Raw genomic sequence first — 23,354 nt, forward strand, 5'->3', positions numbered from 1 at the left:
CAAATCTTCGTGAGAAATTCTGTACAAAAATAATGTACAAGTGGGATTTAATGCGTGCCACCATTGCTTGCACTGTTGATGGTGTATTAACTGGCCTTCTCCTCCGTTACATTTCTTCACCCCACCTCCTGCCAGGTTCCAGCAGAGGAGAAGTGGGTTTAAATGTTCATTCATTCATTCATTCATTCATTCATTCAACAGATACTTGGGGGGAAATTGGACTTCCATGTCCCTATACTTTCCAAAATGACATAATGAGCGTCAGTGGCAGGCTGACATCCCAGCTCTGAGCCAGCAGAGCAAATTGCTGTTGCAGCGCAGCTGCACGGTCTCTGGCTGGCGGAGGCAGGCTCAAGAATGCAAACCAGTGCACAGCAGCAGCACTTAGCATTCAGCTCCTCACCCAGACTGAAACTCAGTGTGCTAATGAGGGAGGAAGCTGAATGCCGCTCAGTCCCCGCTGTACCGGTCCTAAAACCAGCTGGATGCACTGAGAGCTGAAGGTGGACACGGGAGAAAAAGACCAAAAAAAAACAAAAAACGGAAGGTATGGAGCTGGTGGGGTGAAGAGTGGGGGTGGGTTCTGGAAGAGGAGAGCCCTGAAGGGGGCGGGGGGGGGCCGTGAACACACTTCTGCCTCGAGGATCCAAAGCTAAAAGTAGTTCCTGCTCTGTTCAGCCCCGTGGGACGAACGATCTAATTACATCTAACCAAAGAAAACAAAAAATTGCATCAGTTTAAACATCTGAGAAGCCAAGGTCATAGCTGTCCATTGGTACAGCTGGGTCCAGAATTCAAAAGAGGCCATCTGTTCCCTCCCTGAGTAGTTGAGCTCTGTCTTTCTCCCTGCAGGCTTCACCCACTGCTGATAAATCTTTTCTACAGTGAAGAGGGCCGAGCTTTTCCAGGATCCCATTCTAGCCTCTGGACCTGAGTCTTAATAGCTTTGATTGGTTACCCGCAAACCACATGGTCATCCCTTAGCCAATCACTAAAGTCCAAGAGACGTGATCTCCCGATTGATTGGCTTGGCTAGGTCACATGCTCACCTCTGAGATTGAAGTGAGGTGAGGTCAGCACTTTCTGTCTGGCAAGTGGGAAAAAATGATTAGTTTATCCCCCCGTCCCCCACCCCCTAGAAAAGTTGAAAATTATTAAGGTTTGAAAGGCTTCAGATAGCGAACTGGATTGTAGTCACCTCAGAGCAACCAACTAAGGGAGCAAGGAGGGTCAGTCTACAGGTGGCTGAAGACTTGTAAATACAGCACTAGCCAGTAGGTAGCTCAGTCATCTTTCGAAAGGATTCCGCACTGCCCGAGGACTCCCTTAGACATCAGGGCTCGGTTCTTGCCAGCTGCCATTGTAACGGTGGCCGTTGTTGAGAAAGTACAAGATTAATAAGAGCAAACATAAATGAGTTTGTTCTCGTTGTCAAATGTCTCGGGGGCCAGCAATGCCTAATTACATACAGTGATGGTTGTTGAGTTTTTACTTGGTTTTAAAGTATAGGTGTGTGTTTCTGGGAGAGCTTGAATATGTGTGAGTACAGGTACCCACGGAATCCAGAAAAGATCACAGGATGCCCTGGACCTTGAAATACATACGGGTGTGAGGCATCGGATATGGGTTCTGGGAAATGATCTCTGGAAGACCAGTGAGCACTCCTACCTACTGACCCATCTCTCTAGCCCGCCTTTGATTAGTTTGGATAGATTGTAAGTTTTTGTGTTTTCTTCGAATGCTGTTAACAATGAAGCCACTGTTATGGCCTCCGGTATGAACTTGAAAAGTTGAAGACATTTCAAGCTGCAGGTTTTATTAGAAGTGTCAAGGGTCACTATTTCCAAATTCACTGATTCTGATGATGCTTCTTCCAGTATCCTGGATGCTGGACAACTAGGAGAGGCCATTCTGAAAGTCACAGGTATCACACGGAAGCTTTTTGGGATAGTGGATTCACTGAAGAGGCCATAGCATAGCAGTGTCTTCCTGCTGGAGTGTCTGAGTTAGTCTGACAGACTCATGGCATTTCTCCCTCTGAGAAGTTTTCATGAGGTAAGTCCTCAGTAAGTGGTAATCTCAGATGACAGAAGAAGAGGAATTGTGTTTAGAAATCACAGGTATCTGGTGACCAGTGTCAAGCGGAAAATAACAGGTCTCACTGTGACTCACTTCTCAGAAGCCTGGAGTAAGTTCTCTGACATCAGTGAGTATGGAAGAGAGGGCTGTCAGCAAAGGCTCCCCAGTGACACCTCTTCTCATCCATTCTCGGTGACAGGAGCATTTATTCCATAGAGTCCCACAACATTTCTGGAAGCCCCAGTGAGATCTCCTTCACCATGGCTGCTGCTCCCAGGTCTCTGAGCACACCAAAGGCCCCTGGAACTGGGAAGCACGTATCCTGAACAGGACTTTGGGGTTCCTGTCCAGGGGACAAGGGGACCATGAGACGGAGGCCTGGAGTCTCTGAGCAGAAGACCGGATGAGACTAGGCTGGATATTCAGACCAGGTGCTGACTCAAAAGGGAGATTGGCAGGAAGATCCAGCAAAGACGAGATCACTGTGCAGAATACTGCTTCTGAAGCCTTGAAGGGATACCCAGGTGGCACTGGCCCTCAAAGAAAAGGCCCTGATGCGATGCTCAGGTGGATTTGTCTTAGAAGAAGCAGACAGACTAAGACTTTTAATAACTTCTAAGTGAATGGTGAATGACTGTGTAGGTGTTCCCACAGCTCTGTGGCTCAGAATTTGCTTGGGCCTCAGCCTGCAGATCTGCTGAAGTCCTTTCACATGAACAGGCACCCCCACTCAGCACAGGAGGTAACCAAGCACAAGGTTATACATGTGGCCCTAAGGTAAGACCTCTAAAGTTGTCACATGGTGTCTGGCCAAGCAGGTACCTGCTTGAGGGAGAAGCTGGTCTCCACCTCACCCTATCCACCACACAGGGTTAGGCACATATAAACTCCTCCAGCTCTTGGAGAGGAAACTTTTCTCACTACAGGATTTGCAGAGTCCTGATGTGAAACTCACAGAGTCCTGCAAAGACCTTTAAGAGTAAAGGCACCAAGGAAGCACCCCACCCCACCCTAGCCCCCTCTTTAGCTTCCCTGGAGGGTGAAGTCTTGCCTATGGTGTTGTCTTTCTAATAGCTCCAGTTTCCAGCACCACATGGTACCAAGGGCAGTTGCAAGACCACCTGATCCCATTCTTCCTAGTGCCACTGAGAGAAATGTTAGACCCTCCCCTTACCCAAGAAGGTGATGGCTATGTTACCTGACTCTAAACCTGGCCACAGACTTGCCAGAAGAGAAGGAAGAACCCCTCCATGATTGTGGAGAAATTACAAGGGATTTTTCTCTTCACAGTCTGATGTAAAGGTCAAACTGTTTCCCAATGCAGGTATGGAACTTTTCCCGGTCCTGGTGACCTGAGATGGATCCCTAGGGTCACGTGGTAGAGGGAGAGAACAGACTTGTCTGCCTTCCACTCATGGGTGGTGGCACTCCCACACATTAAACAAATAAACACGTGCAACAGAAAAGAGCACAAAAGGAAGTCTCCCCATCAGTGTAAGAGACCAGCTTCCCAAGCTTTTATACCTACTATCCCCATATGAATCCTGCAGCCACCCTGTGTTAAAGTACCGTCTCCCGAGAATCCTATAGTCTTCTGCAGTTTCCAAATGAGTTAGGTAGTTAGGTGACACTTTCCCAGTGTAACATGGCCGTCTTGGGCTCACTGCCCAGTTCTGACTTGGGCACTGGAAGTCCTGACAGTGAGTCTATGCTGAGAGGAGTTTCTACTCTTCCCTCTCAGTTGCACACATCTTAGGCTTAAACTCCAGGCATATGTGATGTCATTGCTTCTTGGTTCAACCAAGTTGTGGAGCAGAAGGCAGAAAAGAGCTTATCTGTGTGTTTATGTAAGTGAGAGACTTTGGTAAGATATCACCCTCCCTTGAATTGTTTACAGAGCCAGATGAGCCACTTTAAAAAAAAAAAACTGTATATGATGTGTGGGTGTGGGTGAGTATGCATGCCAGCATGAACCTGGGGAGTACAGAGGTTGATGTCTGGTGTCTGCTTCAGTTGTTCTGTGATTTAATCTTGATACGAGGTTTCCCAACTGAACCTGTAGCTTGATGTTTTAGCTGGATCTGCTGGTCACACTGTCTCTGCCTTCTTCCCTAGGCTGGGCTTACATATGTAGTGCTGCACCTGGTTTTTATGTGGGTACTTGGAATATAAACCCTGTAGGGCAGGTGAGTCTTGTTGGGGACTCTGATTCTTGGTTAAGATGGTAGAAACCCTGGGAATGGTGAGTGAGATGGCAGGTAGCTTCCTGGGCTCCTGTGAATCAGGGGCCCTTGCCGTAGGCACCACACTGCCCCTTTGGGTACTGGCCACACCTCAAGTCCCTTCCCTGCAGGTAGATGTGACCACAGGTCAGGTAAGCTAAGCAGAAGCTACAGGCAGAAGCAGGACCGCCCCCATTATATGTAGACAAGGTCTTCCAAAGCCCTCAGGCCAAGTCAACAGGAAGTACCAGTTGTCAGACTACAAACCATTTCAAAACTATATATTTAGGAGCTTGGAGCAAAAGTAAAGAAAGACACATGTAAGATTAATTTCTCCACCTGAGTTCCTTTGTTCTAAAGAGCTGATAACACTGTTGATTGGGAGGAGATTTTTCTCTCCTGAAGCTTCTTGCATCTGGTGTTAAAGCTTCTCGCTGGCTCAGTTCAGCCAGACCTGACGTCCCATGGCAGAAACATATGCCCCACCAAGTCCAGCAGTGGAAGCAGTAAAGCTGGTCTCCCAAACCTAGCATCAAAGCTGAAGCCAAGCTGGGTTATCTCCCCATTCGCTTGAGCTCTTCTGCGCCAGCTGGATCCAGTGGTGGAGGTGGTAGAGGGCACACCCTTTCTCTAGTCAGAGAGATGTGTGAGAGATTTCTGGCACCAGGTCCCACAGAACTCAGGTCTTCATGTTTAAACAGCAAGCAGTTGACCCACCAAAACACCCCTAGCTTGTAAGCTAGCTTCTTCATTTCAGGACCTTAGCTGGTCTTCTGCTTTTGTCTCCTTCCCACTTCTTTGGGTAAATTTCAGTCTCTAGGTGAGGACTCCCATAGCTCATCTTCACTGTCAGCTCCATTGGATGTAGACTGACTATGAAAGCTCACCTACGGGGTGTGCCAATAAGTGTGTGTTTGGAGAGAGTTAACTGAAAAGGCAAGATCCATCCTGAGTGTGGACATGCTGTGCTATCCCTGGGAGAAGGTGGTGGTGGACAAGGAGACCGTGAGCAGGCACCAGTATTCATCTCTGTCTGCTTCTTGACCATCGGATTGAAAGTGACCTACTGTGTCACACGCCTGCCTCTGTGACCTCCCCGCCCTGATGAACTTCAGTGTGAAAGCCAAAATGAACGTGAACCACCTACACCAAGCAATCTGTCATAGCAGTGAGAAAAGTGATCAATACAAGGTCTCTGAATTCAAACCCAGGCTTATCTTCTCTACACCATAAGACTTGGCTTTTTGGTTGTCCTTCTGTGGACCCCAGATCCTTTTCTTTAAGTGTTATGCTGCTGACTTGTTAATTAAAATTGGAAATGTGGCTTCTCCTCACCTTAGGTCACTCTTCACACAGCAAAGACACTAACACCCTATGAGATACTGGTGTCTATGGGGTATTGAGAAGAGAACTTCAGAAACCACCTAACTTTCCAGGTTCCTTTATTTTCTTTCAATCTAGTGAACTTTGACCTGTAGTTCCCACCCAACATCCACTGGCCAGGCAAGGAATTTGGGCTCACTGACTTGGGGCTCTGTCTGCACCTTCACTGAAGGTCATATGTGAAGAGGAGCATTGGGAAAACCTAGTGCTTCCATTCTTTTTCATTTTACTCATTACTAGCGATGTTTAGCTCTGTCAACCTGATAAAACCCAGAGTACAGTGTCTGTTTTTCAATGTCTCTCAATGCTCAAATCAGACCTGGCTGTGAAATTGGCCATTCACTGCTTCTGTCTCTCTGCTTCTCCAGCCTACCTAGTGTGACGGCTACTGTCTATTGCCCATTAGACCTAATCACCAGAAGAAGAGGATCTCAATGAGAAGTCATCTAGATTGTGTCGACCTGTATTGGGAATTATTTTAATTTGTTCATCTAGGTAGAATTAATTGTTCATTGAGGTGGAATTAATCACCACTGTGGGTAGCACCATTATCTAGGCTGAGAGTTCTAAACTGTGCAAGGGTTGATAATGGGAACTGGCATGGTGAACACGCATTAATTCATCACTCTCTGCTCTTGACTGTGGATATAATGTATCTGGCTGCTTCACATTTCAGCTGCCTTGAGTTTCCCACACAGTGATGGAATCTGAAATTGTGTGAGCCAAATAAATCTTTTCTCTCTTAAGTTGTATTTGTCACGGTATTTACCACAGCAACAAGAAAGGAGACTGAGACATTCAGCATCATCCCTTCCGTGACCTTAGCTCACCTGCTGGCCACATCCCTGCCTAGCTAGGGCTAAACAGCAGGGGCAGGGGGTGAAGTGGGCTGTTAGAGAGTGGGACATCGAAGCTTCCCCCGACAGAACTCCGGTTCTCCCTTCAGCAGCAAGTGAAACCCAACAAAAATGCCAATAAATTCTCCTAACGTGGATCCACTAATGAGTGTTCTGAATTCTTTTTCCATCTTCAAGCTACCCAAGGAATAAAAGGCATGAGTGTAAAAAATAGATATAACAGTTCCAAAGGTCTTTCTTATTGAAATGACAAAGTGGAGAGGCTCCTCTCTTCTGTCCCTGGATAATGAGATCGCATCCATGTACTTCAAGAGATGTCTCTCTCTCCCCCAGGGGCTCTTTGTTCCACAAAAGAGCTGGGTGTTCAGTGTTGGGGGACTGATGAAGTTCCAGAGCAGCCTGCCAAACTCGAAGGCAGAGACATACCCACAGGCACTCTGAGAGAGGGATAGGTACTTATAGAAAGAGAGAAACGAGAACAAAAGTCACAGGTCACAGCAATATACAGAGCGCCAGGAAAACAAGCAACCAAATGAAGCTGGAAACAGGAAGGAAGCAGATGTGTCGAAGCCTGAGCTTTATGTCCTGTCTGTCATGCTGAAAGCCAATCTTGAGTTAAAGCAGTTGCCAGACCACTTAGATGCTTTTAGCGCTGTCTTGGTCCCTTGGAGGTCAAATGACCCTTTCATAGGAGCTACCTAAGACCATCAGAAACACAGATACTTACGTTATGATTCATAACAGTAGCAAAATTAGTTATGAAGTAGCCATGACAATAATTTATGGTTGAAGGTTATCACAACATGAGGAACTGCACTAAAGGGCCACAGCATTAGGAAGGCTGAGAACCACTGCTTCAGAGGACAGACAGTTTCACTTGCAGTAGTCAACCACTCAAAGAAATGTATTTTTGATTTATAGCCACCCATAATCTCCTGACACATCATTGCAGACACTTTCTGTGCTGAACTTGGTCTCTCACCAACCTAGTGCTGCTTAAAATCTAGATGGCCTCTTCTTTACTTAGTCCTTCTGGAAAATGTCTTTGAGTTTGTAGGTAGAGTTGTGATTGTCATTTGTGTGTGTGTGTGTGTGTGTATGTGTGTGTGTGTGTGTGTGTGTAAACCAACAATAATTATCTAAGAGAAGGCCACAAAATTGAGAAGGATGAGGAGTAGAGGGGAAGGGAGAGGTGGAATTGATATAAATACAGTACTCATGTATGAGATCTTCAGAAGCTTAAAAAGGAAACTGCGTATCATCTGTGAGGACAGGAGAACTGAAGAGGAAGCCACAGCAGAGGAGAGACTGGGGCTGTGCCTTTGGAAGGTAAACCTCACTTTCCTGTCTCTGTTCTCAAATGTTAGACACAAGGGTTCTGATGACATACATGCTTTGAGCTTCAGAATTCCCTTGGAAATGAATGACCCCACGTGGCAAGCTGTGGAAGTTTGAATGAGAATCGCCTCCACAGACTCATAGATTTGGATGCTCAGTCCCCAGTTGGTGGAACTTTTTGGGAGGGTTTAAAAGTTGTGGCCTCATTGAAGGAGTGGTGTCACTCACTAGAAAGGGGGCGGTCTGTGAACTTTCAGCAGTTAAATGTGTAGCTTCTGAGGAAAGACTGCTGAATTCAGATCTGTGTCTTCAGCTACAATGCTGTGTACTTGTGTGTTTTTGTGCCCCCTTTCCTAGAGATAAACAATAGCACTTTTCTCTCCATGATGATCTGACTAAAACAGGCAACCCTAGGAGGTCCTTGAGGTAGCCTGGACATGGAGATGGCATCAAGGGGTGGCATTGCTGCTGTGCTTACTGCCCCTTAAACTCATAAGCCCCCAACAGCAGCACCCTGCTTCCTCCTCCACCCCCAAGTCAACCCTGTTGTCCCTAGGGAGTCATGTACTGTAGGGAGCTGCGCTGTGCCATGCCCCAAAGATGGTGCTGACCTCCGGCCTCCACCTTCCCAATGGGGAGCGCTCCCTGTGATAAACAACTCCTTATTTGGACGCACTTGCCTGGCTCCTTAACTTCCGCATGGTTACAACCTATCTGCATTGCCCACTTGGCAGCTTATGGTTTGCCAGTCTAGAGTATTTAGCCTGCTCCCTTCCCTCCCCCGGGAGCGGAGACCAAGGCAGAAACAGAAGCAGAAGCTTGTTCAAGGATCCTGAATAAACTGCTCAAAGAAGATCTTCCCCGGGTCGTGTCTTCCTTTCTGGTCAAGGTGGGGCGCGACAATGTGCTGTTCCTTTGTTTGACTTACCAAGCCTTCCTTCATCCTTTCAGGAGGCTGGGCATCTACTGAAAGGAACCATCCGTATATGGGCAATGTACTGGTGTCCACCATCTCAGACTGTATCAGTCTGGTGAACTTTGTAGAGCATAGCATGGTATGAGGCTGTGGTGAATAGAACAGCCATCAGAGTCCATCCTTGCTTCTCTTAACATCTCTGGGATACTCTATTTTCCATTCCTTGCTTGTGTTGGTCAGCTCTGGATGTTCACAGGACTGGAGGATAGAGAAACCTCCCTGGAGGAGACAGAAATGAAATAGGAGGACCCAAGGGACCCTGGAATTAGGGACCCTGCTTATCCTCTCTAGAATGCTGCCTGTAGTAAGACAGCCTAGCTCTGTTCCAACATCTAAGACCAAGACTGGTTGACCTGGGCCAGACTCATGACTTTGAAAACTCAAGAGATCTGGCTGCATCAGGCTAGGCTTCCTGTCTGGCAAAGTCAACCTGGAGCTATAGCTTCTAAGCCACACTCCCCAGGTGTGTGCTTGCTGGTGCTCTTGTCCCCTTGGCTCCTGATATCCTTGGCCTACCTGTTTGCTGTATTCCTTTCCGAGCCTTTCATGACTGCAGCTCCTAATATGTGCTCTGAGCAGGTTACCTAGAGGAGCAGGAGGTCTTATGGTTCCCAACTTCCAGGGTGAACCCTTGACTTACAACCTGACCCCAGTCTCCAGCCCCCAGCCAGATTGAGCTCTAGTCACGCCCCACCCCCCATATTCAGAACAGATCAGGACAAGAGGCACAGGTGTTGCTCTCCAAGGCTCCTTATTTGTGCATCGTGATGTTACAGCTCCTTCACCTTAATAGAGTGTGGAATTAAACATATGGATCTACACAAACGCCTGCCTTTGTGTGCTGGCTGAGGCCATTAATTACTGCTCCTAAGGATCTGGCTTCCAGCTTCATGCTATTACGTCCTTTGCAATGTTAATTACATTCTAATCAAAGCTTTTACATGGCCCATTTTAGGGCTTTCGGTTTAATTATCAGCATTAACAATATTCTGTTGTTGCTTTACAGAGCCCTTCTGGCCATCCATCTTTAAATGTTAAGTATTTATATAAACGGACACCTCGTGGTCCAGAATCTTAAGTGGCTATCCATTGAAGTGTAAGTGTTCTCCTTTTTTCTTTCTGGCTGACATTGCAGAGCTGGGTTAAAGCTAGAGTCAAATTCAGCTCAAGGCCTCAGTTTTTAAACAGCATCACTTTTTCTTGCATTTTTACTCCTGCCTTTGGATCGGAAAATTCTAGAAATTTTTATTTCAGTCCAGATATTAATTTTTAAGTTTCGTGTGGATTTTATTTCTGGATTTAAAATTGTGTCTTATGAACTATCCTGATTTTTTTGTTACGTGTCTCATATTCATTTTCTCTTTAAAAATACACATTTATTTGTGTGTTATGCAAGTGTGTGTGTGTGTGTGTGTGTGTGTGTGTGTGTGCGCGCGCGCGCGCACGCACTTGTGCATGTGTGAGAGAGAATTTCATGGAGTGTGAGTGGCATGCAAGGGACAACTTGCAGGAGCTGGTTCTCTCTTTCAACCAAATAGGTAGGTCCTGGGGATCAAACTCGGGTTGCCTGACTTGACAGTGAGCACCTTTATCCACTGAGGTATCTCACTGGACCTCACGTTCATTTTCAGGGTGGCTCGTGAATGTGGCTGCTGCACTGTCTTTTGTTTGTTTGTTTGTTTTGTAATCTAAGTTTTGACCTGGATTGGAAGTTCATTTAGGGTTTCACCTGCTTCACCCCTACCATCGAGCCATCATGTGGCTCTGTACCAAAACCACAGCCAGAGGGAACAGCTGGAGAGGACCACGATGGGGGCCGGGAACAGGTGGCACACAAGTGCCACATGAAGCTGGTAACAGATCTGTGTATGTATGGTGACGCCTCTGTCTGCTCGTCCCAGAGCTTCTCAGCCGGGGATTTAGACAGAGGAGTCTCTCAAAGTGCGGCGTGCTACATTAGCTGCCAGAATATGGCATTCTTCAGACATCAAAGACCTTGCACAGCAACCAAGCCCAGAAATCTGGAGATCTAGAGCAGATTGAAGGATCGCTCTCAGCTCTGAAAAGACTAAGCTGGGAGCTCAGCCTGAAAAAGACCAATGCTAACCTGCTGCATTCAACAACAGGAAGACCACAGCGGAGATAGCAGCTCCCTTTCCTTTTCTTTTTCTTTCCCCGGCCTGCTTGTTGCTGCTTCCTTACAGCCTGCAACTGGGTTCTGCTGCCATCAAAGACCCCTTAGAACAGAGCTGTGTAACATGGGACTCTCAGAAGGGTAAGGCACCTCATCGCCAATTTGCATTTCTCCTGTTCCCCTAGTCGATCCCACAAGGGAAACCACAGAGCTAACTTACTCACCTGGGAGACAGTTCACTCCGTCATCCTCTGAGCTTTCTTTGTAAGGGCAGAACCACATCCAGAACTGGCTTTCTAACCTCCACTGCAAGGTGGCGACCGTTCTGTACCTAGAACCTGAGCCAACCTTCCTACACAGGCAGCCCCTTGCTTCCAAGCCTAGAATGATCCAGGGACAGAGACTGTTTTGGACCTCTCCGTAAAACACAACACGATACCTAATCACTTTTGCTGATTGATGGCCAACACAAAGTCTTCTGGGTGGGAGACTTTATTATGTTTCACGACATGAACACGGAGAAAGGTGGGTGCTACAGCAAACACCTCAGGTAAATAAATGATCACTGGATGAGCAAGCATGCCCACCCTGCCCTTGCATCCAACTTCCTTATGCGTGGGTCTCTCAGAGACTGGTCCTGGTGTCTCAACAAATCCAAAGAGTAGAAAGGAGACAGGGAGAGTGACAAGAACACCATCCACGGAACAGAAGCCGAGGGGACTTTAGATTAACTGATGAGAATCACATGGCAGGAAGTCCTTTCTACTGTGTTATGACATCAGGGGAGAAGAATGAGCCAGGGGCTCAGCGTCCATTTTCCCTAGACACCCGTCATACGGGCCCTTCGGTGATCCCCTCCAGAGGCAAAGTGGGCGCACTGTCGGCTGTGGGCCTCTCCTCCTTCAGTGAAGTGGGCACTCGGAGGCTGACATACGGTTTGTGGCACGCTGTATTGGCCAGAGGAGGATAATGCTGTCTGTAGCAAATATAGGCAAAAATCAGGCCAATCACTCCTCCAACAAAAGAATCTAGTCAGGAGAGAGGAAGCAGAAAAATGGTTATTCTTCCTTCGAGTGGTCAGCCTGGACTTCCAGAAAGTTCTTTTTCCAGTTGCCCTAGATGCTGGATTGCTTTAAGTCTCTCCAACCCAACCCCCACCCCACTCCCCTGGAAGACCAGAGGAAAGAGAGCATATTGGGGGTGCAAATTGTGGTGGCCTCTTCAAATGACCAACATTCCTAGCATTTACATGTTAAAAACCAAGGGAAACAGCTCACTGTGCAAAGGAGAGAAAAATATGTGCCTTGCCCCTTACACTCCCACAAACACATAATCTTTGAAAAATCGAAGACTTGACTCTACACCCCTCCAACACACACTTCTTCAACCCACACCTGAGTATTACATGAGTTCAGACTGGTGTTCTAGAGTTTTCAGAGTAACTGAACTCTGGGAGGAGAATCCTAGTCATCTCTCTCCCATCTGAACACCCCCAGAGAGATTGACATTTATTTTTCCTAAGCCGGTCTTGCTGGAGTCTTTTGATCCTTCTGGTGAGCTACAAAACCCTAGCAGGTGTTCTGGTCTCTGCCTCACTGGTTTCTCTGGGATGAGATTAAACCCTCAGAGGCCCATGGTAAATAAAACCTTTAACAGGCTTTGAGAATTGGCAAACTCTTTAGAACTCTGTAAAAAGGATCCCGGTTCCTCTGATGAGCTGTGGGTATCTCCAAGATGAGGCGATGATGGGTTGTAGGGCAGATGAAGCAGCCTACTCACCTGCAGGCAGACGGGTCTCTACCAAACGTGGCACTCCACTGCTCAGTAGAGACCCCATAAAGATGGCCTACCCATCAGCTCTTAATGTGTGGTGCACACCCAAACTCACTGGACAGATCATTTCTGCCAAAACCTCCTGTGTGGACCTCGCACAGTAAAAGAAATCTGGGACTCAGGCACAGTCACCGCCATGCTCAGTTGCCGTCTTATAAATGTTCCACCTCTACTCCAGTTCGCTTGTTAAATTGTCCACATTACTTACAGGCTGTTGGAAGCCTCCCCATTTCCCCCAGCTTTCCAGTTGAATTCCATTGCTGTGAATGGAATGGGCCAATATCTTGCTGTGCATAGCAGGGCTAACAAATACTATGACCAAAATCAACGTAGGAAAGAAAAAAGTTTTGCTTCAGCTTATGACTTCAGTCTATCATCAAGATAAGCCGTAGAAAGAACATGAAGTAGAAACTGAGCTTGGTGGCTCAGTTAAAGACCTATGTTTGGCTACGTTTTTTTCTTTAATACAACCCAGATGATCTGCCTAGGGAATGGTGTCACCCAGAGTGGGCTGGGGCCTTCTATATCAATTAACAATGAAGGTATTATACCCCACATGTACATGAATACAGGTCCATATGATCTGGGACGTGCTTTAATTTCAGGCACCCATTCAGGTGACTCTAGGCTATATTGAGTTGACAGATAAAATGGACTAGGACAATACTAGCCTGAGTTTGTAGCTTATTCTGGTCTAGGAGCCATGTAAACCCTGACAAGTTCATTCTATGCTTGATAACATGTGACTTTCTAAGGTTCTGGCCTTTAGAATAAACAGGCCTGTGGGACAATGGCTATGTCCACTTTGGGTCAGATAGGAAATAACCGCTCCCACACTTCTCATGAAATCAGACGCTGTGCAGCCACCTCAGCTTAAGTCAAGCTAATTGCCTTTTACTTCCAAGAGATCTTATTGAGTTGTTGTCAAAACCTTGAATCTTTTCAGAAAATGAACCTCTCTGTGTAGCTGTGTGTTTGTGTCATTGCTGGTCTTCTTAAGCATCTAGATTCTACCTTGATCTATCAGAATAATTAAAATGTTTTTCCATTTTAAAATTTATTTAGTACATGAAGGTATATGTGTGTGTGTGTATATGTTGAATGCTACAGTTACTGTGTGTTAGAGGACAACTTTCAGAAGTTGTTTCTCTCCTTTCACAATGTGGATCTGAGGATCAAACTCAGGTCACCAGACTTGGCAGCACTCTTAAATAAGTTCATCAATTCAGTACATGGAATTTTATTGGTCTGCAGTGTAAAATAGGAAAAACAATTAAAAAAGCATAGATAAGAGTACTTGTATTCTAGAAATTTCCATGACAAAGCATGTATGTCAAGGGCATGTAGCCCAGTGCTTAGCTACTACTCTGATGACCAGAGTATGGAGTCCAGACACAACAGCTAGTGATCCTCCTTCACGTGCAAATAAATGCAACTGCTCTTGTGCTCACTGGGAGTGCCATTGCTCCCAAGAACCAAGAAGACCCTGTCCCAATCAGAGCTGCTCATGGGGCTCTGCAACCTACTCTAGCCATGTCCCCTTCACTCACAATCTTTCTGCCTGTACCTGCTGCTCTGTTGGTTGTATACAAGCAGTTCCCATCCTGACCTCAGGATAGGATCCTTCTGATTCCTCTCCTGTTCAATCCCTTTTCATAGTTCAACTCCAAACTCATTATCCTTGTACAATGAAGCCTGGGTACACACCCTAGCCACCTCTCCCCATTCCTGGGCTATTTCAGTGGTGAATGATGGTGAACTTTTCAATGGCAGATGATTAACACTAGGCTAAGAACTCTATGGGGACAAGGGCTGTGTGTTTCTTGTGTGTTGCTGACCCCTCAATTCTTGGTCGATATCTTGCTGCTCGTAGCAGAATCAGATCTCTGAGGGAGGTGAATACGCAGTAAGGTTAGACTGGACTACTGTTCTGTGGATCCTTAAGTGAGCCCCTTTCCTCTGTGGTCCTCTGTCACTTTGTTGGTTATAGCTGAGTATGGAAAGCACATGGCCCTGAGTGTGGAAGAATAACTTAAAAACAAGTTATTCTAATCGGAAAACGCAAGATGCTAAGGAATAGTCACTGTTTACAGATGGATGGAGTGGGGCTTCCTGCAGTCTGACATAAAGGTCAGGGGCACATACAAGTGTCTGCTTGGCCCTGGTGAACAGCTGTCAAGAGGGGAAGTGGTGGATTGAAAGATGCTAGTGGAATTAAGCCTTGGATGCTATGGGCTTCCGGGACTGGCCAGGGCCCACCTATGACCAGGTCAAGGATGCACCTGGACATGGCTTTGCACATAACATTAGCTACTCTCACCCTGACTCAAGGATATCCCTGAGGTAGAATCTCTGAGACACTGCAGCCTCTGCCAGGACGAATCCTTTCACCCACCTGAGTCTTGGCTTCCTTATCTCTCAGATGGAGATGAGGTCTCAGTATTCTCCTCATTGCCCATGACAATAATTCCCGCTACAATTACTAAAGTTGATGCCACAGGGCATGTCACAACAGGACCCAAAAGCAGCTATCTTCATCATGCTCCTCTTACATCTTATGCCAATACTTTTGGGGGTTCATTGACTCGTCACCATCTTTCTACACAGTGAGCCAACATTCAGAACTGGAACCTCAGGAACACTGCCATGGCCATGTTTTTCTAGCACTTTATTTTATTTTTAAATGAAGCATTCTTTTAACAAAAGATTAACTAATTGTGTGTGTGTGTGTGTGTGTGTGTGTGTGTGAGAGAGAGAGAGAGAGAGAGAGAGAGAGAGAGAGAGAGAGAGAGGGAGAGAGAGAGGGAGAGAGAGAAACAGAGAGACAGAGACAGAGAGACACACAGAGACAGAGAGAAACAGACACACATGCATACACACACACATACACACACAGAGAGAGAGAGAGAGAGAGATTACAGGATCTGTTTCTTTCCTTCCACCATGTGTGTCCCAGTGAACAAACTTAATTGTCAGACTTGGCACCAGGTGCCTTTACCCACTGAACCATCTCACCAGCCCTTTGTAGCATTTTAAATAAACTTGGAAAATACGTGTCCCTCAAGAACCTGTAAAGCAGTTTATCCTATGAATTCTTGAACAGGGCTTCAAGGCACAGGTAGCATCGTGGAATGAAGCCACAGTTCAAATGAAGTGCTTCTTCACATAATGTCTGGATGCCAGTCCATAAAGCACATCACAGGCTTTTCTGGTTCGAGGTCTTTGCAATGCACTATTACATTTCGCTATTATCTCGTCCAAGCTCAGGGAGCATCTAAAATAAACCACAAAACCTAACCTGCATTTGAGCCATTAACTATCCGACAGACCAAAGAGTTAAGTCTACAAATGACAGCATCTGGCTTCTGTATGGCACAGCATCTCAAGAGGAGGGTCATTGACCAAAGCCATCTAACAATTCCAGGCATACGCTTCCTGGGCTCACTGATGCAGCAGCATGTGAGAAACTGGAAATGCGAAGCTAGTTCCTATTGCATGGAACAAGAGAGAGGCCTAAGGGCGTGGGAAACAGCAGAGGACAAGATGGAGTCTTCTCTAAGCCACAGTCCCTCAGAAATGTGTTTATTACCAATGTGTGAACAAAAATTATCTTCCTTTATGAGGAGCTTGTCATCAAGGGCTCAAGTAGCTACTGTTGTTTTAATTAACTCACACTCACATCCTGATGACAGATACCAGGTAGAGACAGACAGGTCTTCACTGCATGGTAGCATGCTCCTGAAAGACTCAGAAAATAAAATGAATGGCTCTTCATGTCTCTGGCACCCACATGCTGCTGCCTCCTTAATTAGCATCGATGTCAATCTTTCAACACCTAAGTTTATTGTGTGTGTGAGAGGTGTTAAATTTCCAACCTCAGGCCTAATGAAGCAAAGGAGGCCCTGCCACCCAGAGTTTACAGTCCTAGGGGCAAGACAGAGACTGTGTAAGGATGACTTAGCAGTGAGCTGCAGCCGGGATAAGCACCATGAATCATAGGGACCTGAGAGCTCGTTCAGCAGTGTGGCCTGGGCTAACCTGGAACACAGAGTTATGCTGAGGGTATGACTCAAAAGTTGAAGCCTAAGACTGAGCAAACATTATATAGGGGAAGTTGAGGCAAGATGGGTACCTGTGCTTTTTTAAGAAGAAGGAAGGAAATGCATAAAGCTTCCAAAAGTGGAATAAAGGGGCTTGTCAGACTGAGAAACTTATGGTGGGGTGTCTTAGGGTTTTACTGCTGTGAGCAGACACCATGACTAAGGCAACTCTTATAAAGACAACATTTAATTTGGGCTGGCTTACAGGTTCAGAGGTTTAGTCCATTATTATCAAGGCAGGAATATGGCAGCATCAGGTAGGCATGGTACAGGAGGAACTGAGAGTTCTACATCTTCATCTGAAGGCTACCAGCAGAATATTGACTTCCAGGCAGGTAGGATCAGGGTCTGAAAACCTACATCCACAGTGGCATGCCTACTCCAAAAAGGTAACAATTAATCAGGGCCACATCTTCTAATAGTGCCACTTCCTGAGCCAAGCATATCTATAAACCATTGCATGGGGCCATCTAATAAAGGGGCTATAGGACATACGATCATCCATCTGGTTGGCATGAAGAACATTTTTCAGAGCTCTGGTGAGCCCTCAGCATGGACCGCAGTCCCATTTCGCCTCTAGGGTATCATCTTGTTGCCTCATACCTTCCACCCTGTTTGGTACCAATTTCCAAGTCTGTCTGCCCAGTAGATGGCACCTAGGCTCCTAGACAGCAAGCTCAGGTCTATTGCCTAAAAACTCAATAGTTTCTAATTTGTAAATGTTTGGCAAACAGATACACTGAACAACATCTACAAAACACACTTAACTGTCAACACCACCAGCCACAAATAGCCATAATTCCATGGTGCCTAAAACAGGCAAAGCCAGAGACAAAAAGTCAATCAGTATTGCCAGGATCAGGGGAGGGTATCTGCTGTAGGTTTATGATGGCTACACTATTCTGAATATGCAGACAGAACCCACAGCACTGTGCACTTCAAAAGGGAGAACTTTACAGTGCCAAATCAGAGCTCAACTGAGCCCCTCCCCCCTTTTTTAAATAAAATCAGAGGGAGAAACCCAACACCAGATGGTATCCAATGGGACAAAGAAACTGTGACTTCGAGTCTAGCAACCTGAGAACATAAATGTGCCTTTAAAATGCACACAAACTAGTCCTCATCTTGGGAGGTCAAAGGACAGAAAATGGCCTCACCAGGTCCTCCACAACCAATACGCTGAGCTATGTTGACAATAACAGTACGGACAAGGCTTCCTAACATTGGCAGGTTCCCAGGAAGAACACACAACATCCAGCCTCATTGAGTTCACTTGACTTTAAAGAGTGTATGCCTTGGGCTTCATGACCCAAGATGGTAGGGCAAAATCCAACTCTGGAAAATGAAACAATTGCATCTGACCTTTCCGACTGTTCAGATTATTATTATTATTACTAATTATTTCCAGTGTTTCTCTAACTAGTGAGATTTCTTATTTTGTGACTGAGTTTTTAGAAAAGAATATTCATGACACCAACCTATCTAGTAAAGTGTGGACTGGAGGCCTACAGGCCACACGCTTTACTGAGCCCACAGACACAAGGAGGCATGACGGAATGAGTATCTAAAATGTGGGGAAAAAAATTAAAGATCGACTTTTAAGAGGTAAGAACTTACAGAAAATGTGGCTTATTATAGCGAAATTAGCTAGATAAGTTCAGAGAAATTCAGAGTATCTGTGTCACCCCGCAATATCCCAGAAATATTGGCTTTTGCTCCTTAGGGTCTAGTCAATCCAAGCGAGTGATGGAAGCCATCATTATCTGTAGCGGAAACTGCTTTTTGCACACAGGGTAAGCTACTCAGCCACTGCTTGGGATGCTGTCATACATGAAGACAAACTAAGTAAATGATGGTCTAACATACACCCCCTCCCTGCAGTGGGCAGGGTAATGACAGGGGTCTGTCCTCTAACATCCACAACTACTGCACCCAATAGCAACTTCCTGTCTCATCTGGGCTCCTAGATGCCTCCTGTTTGTCTTGTTCTTCCTCTGTTAGTATGTTACTATGAACCTATGTCTCAAGCACTACTGGGGCAGTTTCTTCAGTCTCTAGACAACTTTCCCTCTTGCCTGATCCAGCTGAGGCTGTTACCAGTGCAAAGAATAAATATGACTTGTAAGGGAAGAGCACACATGAAGCAATGTGCATTTTTGTATGCCAGGTACTGAAGAGGTTGAGGCAGGAGGATCTTGAGTTTGACGCTATCCTGGATTATAAGATGAGTTCTAGGGCAGCCTGAGCTCACAGTAAAGCTGACTTGGAAAAAAAAAAGTAAAAAGAGAAAACAAAGGAGCAAGTTAGTTAAAAATCATTCACTTATATTTATTAATATAATTAATATAAATATATTAAATATATTTAGCATATATTTATAGAGCTGACCCATGTCCTTTTAAAATTTCTGTCAAACTCCCAGTCTTTATAACACTACAAGGGGTTATTAGGAGGCTGGGTCTTAAGGCTTTGATCACTGTGGAACCAAAGATGACCTTGAATTTCTCGTCTTGCTGCTGCCGTTTTCTGAACACTGTCGTTACAGCTGTGTAACCATCATAGCCCATTTTTATGTATTACCAAGAACCCAGAGCCCCATGTATGTATGCTACAGGTAATCACACTACCAAGTAGCTACATTTGCAGCAGGAAGTGAACTCGTCCTAGACGTAACTAATGAGGTCACAGGGGTGGGTCCTAACCCAGTATGACTGGTTTTCTTATAAAGAGCGGATGGGTAGGGCAGAGAAAGGCAGAGGGAGTTGATGTGAAGAGATGCAGGGAGAATGACACGGGGAAGAGGGGCAGAGTCTGAACTCTGCTTCCACAAGCCAAGGAGCAAGTTAGGTATGAGAAACTGGCAGGTTTCTGGGAAGGCTGCCTTTATGGTCCCTTGCCCAGCCTCAAGAATAGAAAGAATATACCGCTGTCATTCTAAACATCTGGTACTTAGATGTTTGTCCCAGCAAGTCTAGGAAACTCCATCAGTATCAGCACATAGCATGTTGGATGGGTCAGCCAGTGACACAGATCTGCTCATTTACATGGGATGCATAGCTGCCTTCATATAACAGCCCCAGAAATGATTTATTTACATAAGGCCTATCGACAGTATTCACAGAGTTTGTCTTCTTCCCTCATTCCAGGAATAGGAACAGAAAACTGTCAGTATGCACTAAATTGATTGTTAAAAGGTCGCAAATAAGTTAGTGTAGAGGGCTGGGATATAGGGAGTGTGATGAACTGAAAAGAAATCAAGTCTATGCCAACGTGATGTGTGGAACCAGGCTAGAAAAGGGCAAAGGACCAGTGCATGCACACACCAAGGAGGAAAGTGTGACAGGCACATAAGAAGCCAGTGCAAAGGCCCCTGAGTGAGATGGGCCTGGAGTGTTTTAGGAACAGCAAGATGCCACACCCGCAGGCAGGTCTGAAGGGTGGGCTCACGTAGGTCCCTGCAGTGTGTGGGCTCTGATGCTGAAGGCATATAGAAAGCATCAGTGGAGGATCCCTGCAAAAACTCCTGGACAAGCTCACAGAGTCACTGAAGGCTTACTGGCTGTAGCAAAGGGACAAGAGAAGAAGAAGAAGAAGAAGAAGAAGGAGGAGGAGAAGGAGGAGGAGGAGGAGGAGGAGGAGGAGGAGGAGGAGGAGGAGGAGGAGGAGGAAGAAGAAGAAGAAGAAGAAGAAGAAGAAGAAGAAGAAGAAGAAGAAGAAGAAGAAGAAGAAGAAGGAAGGAAGAAGAAGAAGGAAGAAGAAGAAGAAGGAAGAAGAAGAAGAAGAAGAAGAAGAAGAAGAAGAGGAAGAGGAAGAGGAAGAGGAAGAGGAAGAGGAAGAGGAAGAGGAAGAAGAAGAAGAAGAAGAAGAAGAAGAAGAAGAAGAAGAAGAAGAAGAAGAAGAAGAAGAAGAAGAAGAAGAAGAAGAAGAAGAAGAGGAGGAGGCAGGAACATTGCAGCATCAGGGGAGGAATTAAATTCTAGAAATACATTGAACATATACGTTTACAGAAAACTGCAGGAAGCCAAGAAGGAAAGCGATCCTAGGAAACTGAAACAAAGTATACATGGATGCCTGGAGCAAAGTGAAATAAAGTATCCATGGATGTAGGAAGCAAGCAGAAAAACTCGGCCAAAGTTCTGCCTGTCTGGTGAGCTCTGCATAGAGGACGGGGCACCATGGGGCTTCAGACTGTTCCCACTCTCCTGAGTACCCGCATAGACATGGGCTTATTATGGGCAGCTGGGGTCTGAAGCCCCTAAATAACATGGGATGTTGTGAGCCCAACCATGCCACACAGGTAGGGGACGGAGGGGAGATACATTCATTTGGGATGGAATACTCTAGGAGAGCAGCAGGGCTATAGTTAGTTTGGCCCAGGACTGGTAGGTGTCTGGTGGAAACAACCCTACAGTCTGATATCCTAATGGAGGTCTGTGTGTGTGTGTGTGTGTGTGTGTGTGTGTACAAGTGCTAATTCACCCAGGGATAAAGCAAAGCACATGTTATTTCCAGTCCTAGCGATGTTTCTTCCCTGGTCAGGGACCACAAATATCCAAGAGTGAGAAGAGACAGAAGCTGGCTTCTGGCATGCTCTGTCCTTCTCTGCATTGCTTTTCCCAGAATGGGGATTCTACAAATTTCTGAGTTCAAATGCTTTGTGTTCCTGGTTAATCACAAAGGCGAGCCCTGTTGCCAGGCACTGGGCTTTGCCCTGGCACAGCATGTGAATCTCACTGGCTTCCAAAAGACCTGGAAGGCAGCCTAGCACAAAGACAAAGGGAACGTCAGCCACATAGAGCTTCAGAATTGATCCAGCTAGCTCTTTCTGGGGAAGTCTCACTGAACATTTTATGTGTAGCCCATTCTATGCCTATACCCCCATATTTCTCTCATACAGTAAAAACAAACAAACAAACAAAAGAAACAAAAACAAAACAAAACAACAACAACAACAACAAACCAGACTTCTATTTATGGTGGGCTAGGGAGGTAGAAATAAAAGCCAACCATGAAAACTAATAGAGCATGCCATGTGAGATTATAGGATATTGATTAAACAGGAATATGTAATGAAGTAATCAGTTGTATTTCCATACAGACACCATCACTTAAATCTTTCCGGAATGGAGTCATACAATCCCATAATAATAATGTTGCTAACTAACAATAGTGAGAAGCAAGTAGAATTTGCTGATGCCTGTTGGGGTTCCATATAGATTTTCACCTTGATTGATGGACCCCACCAACGGTCACTGGGCAGCTCAGTTCACCACAGAGGAAAAAAAACAAAAAACAAAAACAATTTGCCTTAATCAAGCATCCTGCCTCTACTAACATCCACCTACACTGCAATCAAAGGCCTGGCTGCCATGTGTTTATCAAGCCGAAAGCCTTAGAGGCCACCTCCTTCTCCCCTAAACACTGAGGATTGAATCAACACAGTGTCTCATTCTTTCCTCGTGGCTACATGATTCAGCCACAGAGAAGATGGCGACACGTCCGGCTAGGGTCAGAGAGGGTTAAAAAAGTTCACGTTTCGCTTCTCAGGTTTCCAGTACAATATCCAATACCAGAAGGAGGAGAACATAAGTTCTGAACCTTTTTGAAATTTTGGGATAGGTTCTCGTACACCTCAGGATGAACATGAACTCACTGTGCAGCCAAGGCTGATCTTGAACCTCAGGTCACCCTGCCTCCGCCTCCCTAGTGCTAGAATCCTAAGTGTGCGCCTCCACACCCAGCTGATGTAGTGCTGTGGGTGGAACCCGGTACTTCACACATGCTAGGCAAGCATTCTACCCATGCGCTATTTCTCTAGCCCCTTGAAGTTCTTCATTGTTTCCCAAATCCAAGATGGCCAAATAAGAGTGGAAACTCAGTATTGCTTACTTATGAACAGATCATATGGCAAGAATTCGTCTGCCACCACATCAGTTGCTTAGGAAATGCTACACATCTTTTCTCAGTGACAGTGAGAGAGGCAATGAGGACACAGATGTGCACAGTGCCTTGTATTTATCAGTAACAGTGGGTTCATTGCTGCATCCAGTCTATCGGAGTGCTCTGTGAAATATTCAGATGCTGTGAAGACATGCCCCTGTTGCTGTTGACCCAGGGACTTACCCGGTCCCTCTTTTCTTCTTAGAATGTGGTTTTCATGACACCAGGAACTTTGCTTAACTCGGTGGTAAAGATAAAGGACAAGGGTGGGCTACATCTACAGCTCAGTGGTCCTTTCTTTACCTCCTCCACTTGGGGTGCACTGGGTGACCACACGCCCCCCCCCCAGTCTAAACTGTGCCTCTGTATCTCCTCCACACACCCTGCACCATCCAACTTCAAAATGCCATTTCAGATACCTGACTCCCAGGACAAGAGCTTCAGGAGGGCTGGGAGTAGACCGGAAGCTGGGAGGGAGCAGAAGAAGCTGGT

General features: G+C 46.0%; 1 protein-coding gene across 3 annotated transcripts in view; it reads right to left on the bottom strand.

Moving 5' to 3' along the window:
- Window positions 1-11,820: 11,820 nt before the first annotated feature.
- PLPP4 (phospholipid phosphatase 4) overlaps window positions 11,821-23,354 on the bottom strand; it is a gene marked incomplete at both ends in the record, with an annotated part of 138,210 nt that continues 126,676 nt past the window's right edge. For all 3 annotated transcript variants that reach the window (XM_080911190.1, XM_080911191.1, XM_080911189.1), the window contains one exon: window positions 11,821-12,017. In XM_080911190.1, coding sequence (XP_080767316.1) covers window positions 11,821-12,017 — 197 coding nt within the window. The remainder of the gene's footprint in view (window positions 12,018-23,354) is intronic.

This window comes from Micromys minutus, assembly GCF_963924665.1.
Source record: "Micromys minutus genome assembly, chromosome: 2".
Lineage (NCBI taxonomy): Eukaryota > Metazoa > Chordata > Mammalia > Rodentia > Muridae > Micromys > Micromys minutus.